The sequence below is a fragment of the Zingiber officinale genome, chromosome 5A (assembly GCF_018446385.1).
Source record: "Zingiber officinale cultivar Zhangliang chromosome 5A, Zo_v1.1, whole genome shotgun sequence".
In the NCBI taxonomy this organism is placed as follows: Eukaryota; Viridiplantae; Streptophyta; class Magnoliopsida; order Zingiberales; family Zingiberaceae; genus Zingiber; species Zingiber officinale.
Window position 1 is genome coordinate 39,839,095 of NC_055994.1, and position 14,603 is coordinate 39,853,697.

A 14,603-nucleotide genomic window follows, 5' to 3' on the forward strand; every position below is an offset into this window, starting at 1 on the left:
TCTTCTGTGCTTCTTTTTCTTCTGTTATCTTCTTTTCTTCTTCATTTTCAGTTTTTCTCTTCTTCTTCTACTTCTTTTTCTTCTTCTTCTTGCGTTGCTGGTAGTGGTAGGTGTTCTTCTTGCGGTTGTCTATTTCTTTTTAAATTTTTTTGGTCCTGTTTTTCTATTTTTTTGTCCTGTTTTTCATTTTTCTTACTGGTATGTGTTCTTGCCTAATAATTTTATTATGGTGTTGTTTTGCTTGTCATATTATGTATCTCATGGCTAGTGGTTTGAAATTTGTGTGTGTGGAATATTAATAGTTATCATATTTGACATAGTAATCAATCTCATGTTTAAGAGGCGCGCCTCGAGCTCTAGGGAGCCCTTTGTGCCTCAGTGTGCCTCGCGCCTTTAACAACACTGACTGTGTCTTGATCGAAGTAAGGTATTCCTAAAATGCGGTCCATTTTAGCTGATTGATTGACATGGATCCATGCAATAAAAATATTAGGTGCGGAATACTCTTTAGTGCTAGTTATCTCTTAAGTGGAATTATCAGAATCTCTTCTTCCAAATAAAATAATTCAGATATCTTCTTCCTAGTAGAATGAATTGAAATATTTCCTTCAAATCATTTCAAAAAAAAAAAAAACTTGAGGATTTCACCAAGATGGACTAAAGTGCTTTCAAATGAACATAAAATTTTAGCTATAGCTTTTATTGGCATATTCGAGTTGCAATAATCCCATACTTTAATTTCCTCTATGCCTAAAGCATTCTGTCTCCTTGTACCTACCAATTCATTCACTGTAAGCTTTTGAGATTGATCTTCTCAAGGTGTTTCTACTAATGAAGGAGCCATAACCTAGTATGTGGACGTTTTGAATTGATTTAGCGGTCAGATGATCATTTCAGTCATATTGTCAACTCTAACAACTATATGCTATTGGGCTGAAGTGATGTTCTTATAGTTTTGTCCATTATAGGACATATTTCTTTTATTGCTTGTTAGATGACAAGGTTTAAAGTATAATGCATGCTAGAGTTTTAATTCTTTAACTATAGTGGTATTATTTCAGTTGAAGATTGGGTTGATCTCTCACATAGGAAAAAGGTTTGCACAATTGGTAGAGAAAGGTGAAGGGGAGGAATCTATGCTAGAGGGGATTGCTACCTTTGTTGGTTGCTACATCTGGATTCCGTTCTGTTCCCAGTATAAAAATTTTGTACAAGCACAGAACTTTTCCTAGCTACTCATGTGCTCTACTGAAGTTAAACTTGGATTGCAAACGATACTTAACATTATTAATCCAAGTTGTTCTTCAGAAGTTAAACTTGGATTGGAAACGAAACTTAACATTTTTACTCCAAGTTCAACCGATGTGTTCTTCAGAAGTTAAACCATATTACAGAAGATGATTAAACATTTATTTCAAAGATTGACTTCCAGGTTAAACATGGCGAGACACTAGGCTTTCTTGGATATGAGATCATCCATCACTTCCTAGACAAAACCTTTCAAAGAAATTCAATGTTTAAACTTCTTACAGTGACCCTCGGTTTAACTAAAGAGACCTCAATAGAAGCACAAGATCGAAACATGAAATCGAAACACAAAATCGATAACACAAAACCGATAGCCTAAAATCGATAGTCTCTTGTGTTGATATTTCAGGATCCATTCAAAGAATATGAACTAATTATGAAACGAAACTAGTAATTAGTTATACCATTCTTTGAAGATTTAATAACCTCTTGATCTTCTATTGTATTCCTCTCCTCCTCTTGGACTTCGTGTGAGCGACGATCTACCAAGATGAAATCCACCCAAACCTTCTTCTTCCTTCCAAGCTTTCGGCCACCAAAGGGATATCACAACTAGAGAACCTCCTTTCTCTTCTTCTTCACCTCTAAGTATCCAGCCACCAATGGAACTCCAAGCTTGATGCCGCCGGCCACAAAGAAGAAGAAGAAAAGAAAAAGATGAAGGGCCCACCACCAAGGAAAGGAAGAGGAAATAGAAAATGTGTTAAACCATAAGGCACCACCTCTTCTTTTATAATCCTTGGTGAATGCAAAAAAGAAAAGTTTTAAAACAAAATTAAAACTTCCTTTTAATCCTCTATCATGGTCGGCCACACCCTTTTCATCAAACAAGGAAAGATTTTAAACAAAAATTAAAATCTCTTTTGTGGATAGCTATAAAAGGAATGTTTTATAAAATTAAAATCTCTCTTTTAAATCCTTTTGTGGATATCTATAAAAGGAAAGATTTCAATAATTAAAATCTCTCTTTTAAATCCCTTGTATGGATCTCTATAAAATGAAAGATTTTAACAAGATAAAAACTACTTTTATTTCCTTTTGTGACCGATCTAAAAAAGGAAAGTTTTATAATTAAAATCATTCTTTTACATCCTTTTTATGGATCTCTATAAAGGAAAGATTTAACAAAAAATAAAATTTCCTTTTCTAATTTATGTGTGGTCGGCCCCTTGCTTGGGCACCAAGCAAGGCTTAGCCCACCCTAGCTTGGGCTCCAAGCTTGGCTTGGCCGACCCCTTGCTTGGACACCAAGTAAGGCTTGGCCGACCCTAACTTAGGCTAAGAAGCTGGGCTTTGGGTGGATATAAGACTTTATATAAGAGGCTACAATAGGGACCTAGAGAAGGAATTGACTTTGGTCTCCCGATGAGCTTGAGCTTCCTGTGTTCGTCCCGAACACCCAACTCAAGTTCATCAATAATAACTCATACCACTAAAGAGTTATTATTGAACTACTGCACCAATCCCAAATTATATTATGGGCTCCTTCTTATCATAAATGCGTTCATCTCCCTGTATTTAAGATATCGAATGCCCATTAATTAAATGAGTTCTTGACAATCAATTAACATCTAGCTCCAAGAGTAGTACCACTTAACTTTATTGTCATGCCGGACTAAGTCCATCTGCAGGGTTTACATGACAATCCTTATGAGCTCCTCAAGGGGACATCATCAACCTAGATAACTAGGACACAGTTTCCTTCTATAATCAACAACACACCATATAAATAATATTATTTCCCAACTTATCGGATCTATTGATTTAACGAATAAATCTCACCCATTGATAAATTAAAGAAATAAATACTAAATATATGTGTTTGTCATTATATCGGAATTAAGAGTACGCACTTTCATAATAATAGAGGTCCTGTTCTTTTATGCAATAGTATAAAAGAACAACCTCAAATAGTCCTGCTCACTACACTCATAGTGTACTAGTATAATTTTATAGTCAAGATAAACTAATATTAAATCACACTACGACCATTCCAATGGTTTGTCCCTATCCATTTTGGTCGTGAGCTACTATTTATAATTTATAAGGAACTGATAATATGATCTTCGTGTGACATCACACACCACGTTATCTACAATATAAATTAAATGAACAACTACATTTAACATAAATGAAGATATTTGACCAACGTGATTTTATTTCAAAAAAATGTTTATACAAAAAGCTAGGCTTTTAGTATACATTCTAACAACCTTCTTGCTTGAGCTCCTTGCATGCCTCGTTATTGCAAGACATGAGTTGGGTCTGTGTCATGCCATGCAAAGGAGACAAGCGTGCAGGCCTCTTGCAATTTCGAGAAAAGGCAAGCGGTAGAGGGGTTTTTAAAAATGCAAAACCCTTACCCCAATTAAACCTAGTCATTTGACATCATCCGGAACCTGGTCACATTCGATTCAGCCTTAAAGGGTCTGATTTAAGTCTTATTTGAGCTCCATGGTGAAATTAAATCATTCCACACTTGATCTCACTCTCAGTCAATCTGTTTAAACCCAAATTGACCCTAAAATCTTATCCAATGCCACTCAATCAGCACTTAGATAGCCTATCATTCCACTCCTGTTCCCACTCTCAATTAACCTGTATAACCCCAAATTAACTCTAAAATCTGATCCACAACCACTGAATCAGCACTTTCATAGTCCATATCCTACTTAATCTTTAATTAGGCATGGAATGTAACACAAATTAATTTTGTAGGAAATGTGGAAGAGAAGGAATTATTTTGTTGGGAACCCCGGCTGTTGGATTCTTACCATATTAGGTTGTACTGTGTTTTTTTGTTTTTGTATGTTTATTTGGTCTTTTTTGGCCTCCAGGTGCCATGGATGCAAGTGAGCAGGTCCAGACCTCTGCTTTTGACAGTTAAGCCTGCAGTGTTTGCTACTGCAGTGGGCATGGCAACGTATGTTTATCAACTTATTACATAGTAGTTATGTATCTGTTTGTTTTGTGGTTTTACTTGAACCCAAAGCTCCAGTTCCTCAATTTTCTTTTCTCAATGTTATTGGATGTCAAGGGACCTTCCAGATTCCAATTTGTTTTGGTGGAGGCCCTTGCATTGATGACACTTGCTGTAATGGCCTCTAATATAAGATTCAATACCATCAATTGGGAAAATTCTCAATAACGATGAGGGTTGTGAGGTTCACCGAATTTTAAGTTACCCCTTAAACAATTTCTATTTCAAAATGAGTATGGTTTAGATTTAAAGAAAAGTTTTATAAAACGGTGGTTAGATATGCTATGTTATATGGAGCTGAATGTGGCGCTATGATTTGAGCACATGAGCAGTAGATGAGAATTGTAAAGATGAGGATGTTATGAGACAAACATGTATGTAGACGACCAATAAATGCTTTAGTTAGACGATGTAAAACTATAACAAATGTACATATCAAACAAGTAGAGAAAGACAAAAAAATTAGTTAACAATAATAAAATAAGATAAAATTTATTTAAATATAAATGATGATATAGTAGGGGATAGAACCCTATGACGTAGAAGGATCCATATAGCCGACCCCATTTAATGGGATAAGGTTTGGTTGTTGTAATGAGTATGGTTTAGATCTCATTCTGTGTAGATTTCAAGATTTCTCTCAACAATTCTATGTTGAGTTTGACCTTTTGGAAAGGCCGTTTACATTGTTCTAGGCAATTTGGAGGATTGCATTAAAACTTTTCGATTGGAAAGGAATAAATGAGAGGATTGCTACCCTTGTTTCTATCATCAGCTGTAACACAAAGGGGAAAAATGTAAAGAAAACCAGGTATCAATCAGTTGATTATTCAATGCTATAACCTATAAGGTTTGCTGTGACGTTTAGTAAAATTTGATGAGCACTGAAGGCACCTTATCTTAGTTAAGCTATCTTAAATGATTATATTGCTATATTGACCTAATATGTTAGATTGCAATTTTCCAACCTTCCAGGTAGGAGAGAAAACATGGTTAAATTCTTCTTTCTGCATCCTTCAACCATAAGTTCTATTATGTTGCATAAGAGCTTGACAAGTTAGTCAATCCATTGTCTCAAATTAGTCTCTCATTTTCTGTATCACTACGAAAGAACTCAGCAGAACAGAAACTACAATCTCCTCTTTCCAAATTTGTGAATATATGAATTAGAATAATTGCTATAGATATTTACATGAGAGTTATGTAAGTCTACATTATTCATATTAAAGTGAAGTCATTTGATTGATGGAATTCGCCTGTAACTTTTTATAATTTCAATACCCTTGCAGGCTCCTACATTTTTTGTTATTGGCATTCAACATCATTTCAGTGAAGAGCCTCTCAGTTGTTTCTGGTGGTGACAAGTCCATTTTCTCAAAGAATGAAAATGCTCGTGCAGTCATAATAGTTTCTAGTCAGGTTAGTTATATTTCCCCCTCATAGTTTTACCAATAGCTGTTAGAATATCTAGCCTCTTCGTGGCTTGTCATGTTTTCCTTTGTTTTCATTCTTCCATTTGCAGGTATCAAAAAGCTATGCTTTAGTTTCAATGAGTGTGACATCCCAATGCACCCATGTATGGGCATTTGGACGTTATAATTGACTATCCGGACCAACTGAAATATTGTGAACGTTTAGAGCATAAAGACAAAATTAATTGGCATAATATTCAGAATGTTTAAATTGTCTAAAATATGCTGGGATGATATTTATTAAAACTATATAAACTACTAAATGAACAAAAGAAACATACATCTCTAAAGGCATTTAAAGTTCTTCTGAACCAGCTCACAAGACTGCACTCCAAAATTTCAATAATTTTTTTAAGTAAGATCAGTTGATACAGTCATTGCATAGATGCAGAATTTCCTTAGAGTTAATGTCAAATGGTTATTAGACTAAATATATATGTTGAGAGAAATATTGACAATTAGTTTTTGATTTGCATAAAACGTAGAAGCATGATTTGAAATCTCATACCATGTTTGGTGGCAGTTGAAACTGTTGTGAGAAGCAAGGGTAGATAAGTCTTTTTATCTTTTGTTAATAAGTTGATGCTTAGGGTTGTGTGGCTATATAAGCATATGTAATTCTCCTGAAATATCATGAATATTAAAAAACTCTTTATTCCAACATGGTATCAGAGCAAAGTTCCGATCCCTAACCCTAACCCTAGCCGTCGGCGCATCTTCTTCCTCTTTGCCCTAGCGCCGACCAAGCTTTCCTCTTCCTTTCTTCATCGCGATCTCCTGGTGCCGACCAAGCTTTCTTCCCTTCTCTCTGCCACGTGCAGATCTCCTTCCCGAAGGTGCCCACAAGGTTGCCACCGCCCCAACTTCACCGGCAAACTGCAGTGATCTGCTGGTCATCGGAGAGCAGCAACTTCTTCAAACGGCTGTGAATTCCTGCACTTCACCTTCTCTGGAATTCTTTTTCTTCAGCCCAGTGTATTGCCGCCGCCCCTTCTAGAAAAATTTTTAATGGCGGACAACGCTAGCGAAACCTCGGGGATTTCTGCGAACCCTATGTCTTCTTCAGGATAGGTACAACCGGTTTTCACAATGGCAGGCACTGGAGGGTCCGGTCTTCAGATAGTATCAGAAAAATTGTTTGAGACAAATTATGCATCTTGGGCAGTTGCTGTTGAACTTTATGTCGAAGGCCATGATAAACTTGATATTCTTCATGGCACTAAAGTGAAACCAGATGAAAAGGATCATAGTTTTCGCACTTGGCGGCGTGACAATATTCAATTAATGACTTGGATGCTTAACTCTGTTAATTCTGGCATCAAACAAGTCATTCTTCATAACAAAACAGCGTACGACATGTGGAAGACACTGGAGCAGATGTATGGGCGTCGACATGATATGCTGCGTACTTATCAGATCAGCAGTCAAATTTTCAAACTTGAACAAGGTTCTATGTCAGTCACCAACTATTTTGCTACTCTGAAGGGACTGTGGGATGAGTTTGACTACTACCGGATGGAAAATTGGAGTTCCACTGATGATCATCAGAGATATTTAAAGCTTCTGGAAAAAGATAGAATTATTAAATTTTTAGATGGACTTACTGTAGAGTTTGAGAGTTTAAAAGGGCAAATTCTTGGTCTTGATCCTACTCCTTCTCTAGAACAGGTTTACTACAAAATTCTAAGTGAAGAAGGTAGAAAAAGGACCATGAATAACAAGGGGATTTCCACTGGAGGTCCTTCGATTGGGGAGACCTCTGTCTTTATTGGTTCTGCAAACAAGTTTCGGCCTGGGGGAACTAAAAGACAAGGAGACAGATTTTGTCGGCACTGCAAGAGAACTAATCATGATTCAGATTTCTGTTGGGAAAAATATCCAGAAAAGAAACCTGAAAAATTTAAGCACAATGCTAAGAAGGCTCCTAATAGTAGTAATATTGCTATCCAAAAGTTAGAAAGTGAAGAGACTATTGGTTCCTCTGTGTCCTCTATCACGAGATTGTCTTCTACTGATATTGTTAACCTCCAACATCTTCTCTCTCGGCTTCAGGCTTCATCTTCGGCCTCTACTCCTGCAGATTCTACTCCATTTCAAGCGCACACAGGTATCCGTGGCCAGGGATTAAGTGTTACTGGTCCAGTTTTTACAGCCCCTGAGTCATTGATTCAGGAGCTACGGATCACATGACAAATGCTGTTAACTCCTTTATTTCTTATTCTTTATCCTCTGGGCAGGAGAAAGTGATCATTGCAGATGGAACCAAAGCCACTGTTGCTGGCAAAGGTTCCATAAAACTTACAGATCATTTTTTCCTATCCTCTGCACTTCACGTTCCTTCCGTCTCTATTAATTTACTTTCTGTTAGTAGCATTACTAAACAACTACACTGCTCCGTAACCTTTTTCCCTGATCATTGTGTCTTCCAGGATCTCGAGACCAAACAGACGATTGGGATTGGCCGTGAAGTAGGGGGTCTTTATTATTACCAGCTTGAAGCAACAACTGCTCTGAAATCTGCAGCCAAGTGTTTGGGAACTAAGCATCAAGAAATTCTTTTATGACATTCTCGGTTGGGACATTTGTCTTTTCAGTCTTTGAAAATTTTATTCCCTAGTATGTTCCTTTCTGTTTCTCTTCAGTCATTTCAATGTGAAATCTATCAGTTATCCAAACATTGTAGAACACATTTTTCTGAGTCTTTAAAGAAGAGTTTGTCTCCATTTGATTTTGTTCATTCGGATGTGTGGGGGCCCTCTCCTGTGACTTCTTTGGATGACTATCGATATTTTCTATCTTTTATTGATGATTACACCCATTGTACATGGCTTTATTTGATGAAAACCAGGGAAGAAGTTCCTCGTCTCATTCAAAATTTTTGTAGAATGGTTGAAACCCAATTTAACTCAAAGGTGAAGATTCTTCGTTCTGACAATGCCCGTGAGTACTTTGCACTCTCTAAATACTTTTCTTGAAGAATCAGGAATTCTTCATGAGTCATCTTGTCCCTACACACCACAACAAAATGGAGTGGCCGAGAGAAAGAATCGTCATATTCTTGAAACAGCCCGTGCACTTTTATTTCAACGTCACTTACCCAAATATTTCTGGGCGGATGCTGTTCTTGCCGCTGCTTATCTCATCAATCGATTGCCATCTAAAGGTCTCGGGAACCGGTGTCCTCTCACTATTCTTCATCCTAGCGTAGAGTTGTTCTCCCTTACACCTCGGGTTTTTGGTTCACTTTGTTTTATACATGTTCTTGGTCCCAAATCTTCTAAACTTGATCCTCGTTCTATACGAGGAGTTTTTATAGGGTATTCCACTTGCCAGAAAGGCTACAAGTGCTTTGATCCTATTACTAGGACGAGATATATCGTAAAGGATGTTACTTTCTTTGAGTCTGAGTCTTATTATTTTCCTCAGTCTCATCCTCAGGGGGAGAATATTACCTCTTCCTTTGTGCCTCAACTGGTCGTTCTTCAAGTGGTTTCTTCTCCTATTCCACTGGATGTCATAGAAAATAGAAAAGATGCCCCATCACTGGGAAAAGATGCTCCATCACTGGGAGCACAGTCTTCACCAAATATTATTACTTATAAATGACGAAGACACAAGCAAGACCCTACTATTGATCGGCTGGTTGAATCGGATGCTCTGGCTCCTGATCCTGTGAAGCAGTTATCCTCATCAGTTGAGCCAACCGCACCTCTAAATATGAACGAGCTGGACCTTCCGGTTGCTGTTAGAAAAGGTGTCAGGTCATGTACTCAACATCCTATCTCCAACCATGTTTCATACTCTCGTTTGTCTCCTTCATATCATGCATTTGTTTCACAATTATCAAACCATGCTATACCTTCTTCCTATTATGAAGCTGTAAGGGATTTAAGGTGGCAGGAAGCAATGAATGAAGAAATGGAGGCTCTTAACAGAAATGGTACTTGGGAATTAGTTGATCCCCCAAAGGGGAAGAACTTGGTTGGTTCTAAATGGGTCTATGCTATCAAGTATAACTCAGAGGGTGAAGTGATTAGATATAAAGCCAGACTTGTTGCCAAGGGATTCACCCAAACATATGGGGTAGATTACTTGGAAACTTTCGCACCAGTTGCAAAGCTAAACTCGGTCAGGGTAATTCTTTCTCTTGCTGCTCAATATGATTGGCCTCTATTTCAGTTAGATGCTAAAAATGTCTTCTTGAATGGTGACCTTTATGAAGAAGTATACATGTTGCCACCTCTTGGAATTGAAACAAAAGGAAAGGTTTGCAAGCTAAGAAAAGCTTTGTATGGGCTTAAACAATCTCCCAGAGCATGGTTTGATAGGTTTTGCAAAGTCATGATATTGTTTGGCTTTAAACAAGGGAATGCTGATCATACACTCTTTATAAAAAGGAAAGGGGACAACACTACCATTCTTTTGGTTTATGTTGATGATATGATAGTTATAGGGGATGATGAGGTAGAAATCCAGGCTCTTAAGTCCAAGTTAACATCAGAATTTGAAATTAAAGACCTTGGATCATTGAAGTACTTCCTAGGTATTGAAGTCGCTCGATCAAAGAAAGGAATCTATGTATGTCAGAGAAAATATGTGTTTGACTTACTCAAGGAGACAGGGAAGCTGGGTTCTCGGCCAGCGTCTACTCCTATAGAAGTAAATCATGATCTTACTAGTTCTAGTGGGGAAGATCTTACAAGTCTGGAAAAGGGAACGTATCAAAGGCTGGTTGGAAAATTACTCTATTTATCTATGACTAGGCCTGACATCACCTATGCTGTTAGTGTAGTAAGCCAGTACATGCATGCTCCTAAAACTATCCACATGAAGGCTGTTGACAGGATTCTAAGGTACTTGAAATCATGTCCTGGAAAAGGCTTGCTGTTTAAAGGAGGTGGTGATCTGAAGGTGGAATGCTATTCTGATGCAGACTGGGCTGGTTCTCGAGATGATAGAAGGTCTACTTCTGGCTATTGCACTTTTTTGGGAGGAAACTTGGTAACTTGGAGGAGTAAGAAATAAAATGTTTGTGCACGGTCCAGTGCTGAAGCTGAATATCGAGCCATGGCACATGGTCTTGCAAAGATGTTATGTCTGAGTTTTCTGTTGACAGACATAGGATTAGAGGTTGAATTACCTCTCAGGTTGTATTGCGACAACAAGGCAGCAATCAATATTGCAAATAATCCAGTACAACATGACCGGACTAAACACATTGAGATTGACCGTCACTTTATTCGGGAGAGACTTGATTCTGGAGAGCTATGTCTGCCTTATGTTAAGTCTGAGGATCAACTTGCTGATATGTTTACAAAAGCTATACCCCAAGTTGTGTTTGACTCTTCTTTTAGCAAGTTAAACATGTTTGATATATATGTTCAACTTGAGGGGGAGTGTTGTGAGAAGCAAGGGTAGATAAGTCTTTTTATCTTTTGTTAATAAGTTGATGCTTAGGGTTGTGTGGCTATATAAGCATATGTAATTCTCCTGAAATATCATGAATATTAAAAAACTCTTTATTCCAACAGAAACATATTGCAGAAATTTGATACTACTAGCCACATGTAGTTTGTTATGTTGCAACGTCAAACATGTTGAAGAGTATCGTGTCAACATGTTGAAGAGTATCGTGTTATGTCGACACTATAATACAACACAGGTGAAGGTGAAGATAATGTTATTATTTTTTCATAGCTTGTGCTATGCAAAATAATGTTAAAACTGTAACATTCAAGATGAAACCTAAAGTTTAAACACGGGTATATAATTGTCTTAATTCTTCTTCTTCACCATACATCAAAACTCTCTCACAGTTTAAGATTTTGAATCTTAGGTAAAAGATAAAGAAATATTTTAGTGGGCACACCTCATAAACATAATTATATATAAACATGAAGAAAGTTCCAAAGTGCACCCACTCACTAGTGTGTCAATTGTATGCCATTGTCCTCATAAAGATGGCAAATCCTATTGTTGCTATAGCTCAGATTCTAATTAGGCATCACTGCATACCATAAATTTGTTACTTCTGACCTCTCAAAAAATTGTTGCCTTTTTTTCCTACTATTTATCTAGAAATAATAAACGAGCAATCCTAGTAAAATCCTTAGGTTTAGTTTACTAGAAATCTGAACTAGAATCCTATGGTTAACAAATTAAAAATTTTACTGAAATCTTCTATTAAGTAAACAAGAAACCTATCATATATTTAGATCCAGTATTAATTTGAAGATTTACTAACTACCTCAGACCAAATAGATTAATTGATTTCTCTTTGCAGTCAATGATCAAAACTCTGACACGGTTCAAGATGTTGAACCTTGGTAAGAGATTTATTAGTGTGCACACTTCATAAACATAAAAGCATAAAACACATACCTAAAATATGAAGAATCTCCTGTATTCTTTTGGAGGGGCGCACTTACCCACCATGGTGTGCCACTTGTATACTACTGCCTTTGTAAGGATGGTAAATCCTATTGTTGCCGCATCAGACAACTCGGATCCTAGTTAGACACTGCCACATTCCAGAAATTTGCTGGTTCTGATCTCTCAAACGATTGTTATGGTTAATTATTAATTAAACAATAAACATAGCACAAATTTCTCTTTCCTTAAATCAGGGATTAAATATATTTGGGCTTGGGATTAATTTGAAGATTTACAACTACAATCAGACCAAATAAATTAATTGTTTTTATGCCAAGTTAATAGGTCCATTATCCTAATGATAATTTCAAGTTACTTGATGATTCCTCAAATTTACTTAGGTTGGTTAAGTAATAATTATATGAAATATTAAAATTCTACAGAACACATGGCTGATACAAATAGTAAAAGTTGCATTCTCTTAAAACATAATTATTAGGCTTTCATTTTAAAAAGATGATACAAATAATCAGTCATTTTTATTAATCTATCAAATTATAAATCTAATTATCAGAAAAGATCAGCCATGTAAATCATGTCAATTATTTTAGATTCTCCAATAGGCTAAAATGAGTGGTGCTTGTCCTATTTCTACACCTATTATTGTATGCAACTTCTCTACACCTTCATCCTCTCCTCTTATGGAAAATCTTTAGATGTATTGAAGTACAATATGTCACTATCACATGACTTGACATTGTTTCTGGGATTGTCAGTTCATGCATGCTCCCTCTGAACAATATTGGAAAGGTGTTAAGAGGATTGATCTCTTTTTGTATCGTCATTCCTCACAAGAGTTGAATGCCTATAATGATGCAATTGGGCCGACTCTCCTAAAGACAAACATTGTATTGGTGGATATGCAATATTTCTGGTACAAAATCTCATGTCGCATTGTAAAAAGCAACCTACTATAACTTGCTTAGGCACCAAGTCTAAACAAAAAGCTATAGCCTATTTAACATACGAAATGATTTAGCTTGAATCTCTTCTTTTGAAACTGCATCTTGCTACTGGTGTTACACCTAAAATATGGTGTGATAACATTGGAGCAATGTATCTTGTTGCAAATCCAGTTTGCATGCTCATATGTGGAAATTGATTTTCACTTTGTGCGAGAATGTGTAGCGGCTAAACAACTATCACTCTTGTATCTCTACAAAGGTTCAGCTTATTAACATCTTTACTAAGCCGTTATCCAAACAATATTCTAATAGATTGATAACCAAACTCAACGCTCTACACCTCGTATAGAGTTTTCCGAGGGTAATGAAGACAAAAATAGTAGTCCAGGACGATGATCATAAATTGATTCCAATTGAGAAAGATATATCGTATTCGGTGCTACAATCACAACCATAATTATTGTTATTTCTATGATTACTAAGATTGCATACATATTCCCTATCACCATATTTGTCATAATATTTTCTATATATCGTTTTAGACAATTTGTATAAATATGATTAATATCTACATTGATAAATCAATGAAGTAATTATTTGTTTACTTTTCTCTCCTTTCTATGTTTCTCTGTCTCGATACCCTAACCATATTCCTCCAGCTCGACCTTACCGAATACTTGCTCTGGTAGGTTGCTGGAAGGTCTAACTCATTTGTTGAACTTGACCAGCTTTGGTAGGTAGCTGGAAGGTCATGACTTTGAACTTGACCTTAACTATGCCAAAGTATTTTAAATAGAATTATCAGTTAATTAGAATTTCATTTTAAACAGATGATGCAATTAATCACTCAATTGTATTAATTAATCAAATTATAAATCTAATCAGCTTCATTTAGATTCAGAGGTTAATCACTCAATTTCCTGGCAAAATTTTCTTTTTGGTTTTTTGGTATAAAAACAAGTAATTTTGTTTAAATAGTATGAATATGTTTTCTTGCATGACCAATATATTTTATAGGATGTAGTTACATATATTAAAGGAAAAAAGAAGGCCACAGAAAATTATAGTTAACGGAATTAAAAATGAGTTAAGGGATTTGATATTATTATGGGTAAAGTTGCCTTGCATAAGGCTAAATAGAGGAATGAGTTGCATTTGTAGCCACTTCAAATAGTTAGCATAGACGCTACTCTCTTTAATTTGCGAGGACGGCAACAAAACCTTTTGTTTTTTAGATCGGACGGTTTAGCTGATAAAAAGAACAAATGCCTTGTTCCCTTTTAGGCACCGTGGCTGATGCTAAAGAAAGTTTTAGTACTAAATTTAGCATTATAAAGATTGCATTCACTGCAAAATTATCCATCCTGGTGTGTCATCCTGCAGAAAACTCTTCCTGTATTGGTTGCTGTGGTCGAACAGCTCCACGGAGCACTAGGCGAGCCTGGACTTTTGGTCCTACCCTGCGTTGCTGCGCATATTATTCAGGTGAAATCATTCAGTGAAGTT

General features: G+C 36.4%; 1 protein-coding gene across 2 annotated transcripts in view; it reads left to right on the forward strand.

The window, feature by feature from the left end:
• Window positions 1-14,603, forward strand: part of LOC121980448 (probable sodium/metabolite cotransporter BASS4, chloroplastic) — a 79,553-nt gene that overhangs the window by 64,576 nt on the left and 374 nt on the right. For both annotated transcript variants that reach the window (XM_042532482.1, XM_042532483.1), the window contains 3 exons: window positions 4,146-4,231; window positions 5,578-5,707; window positions 14,481-14,582. In XM_042532482.1, the coding sequence (XP_042388416.1) occupies window positions 4,146-4,231; window positions 5,578-5,707; window positions 14,481-14,582 (318 nt within the window). The remainder of the gene's footprint in view (window positions 1-4,145; window positions 4,232-5,577; window positions 5,708-14,480; window positions 14,583-14,603) is intronic.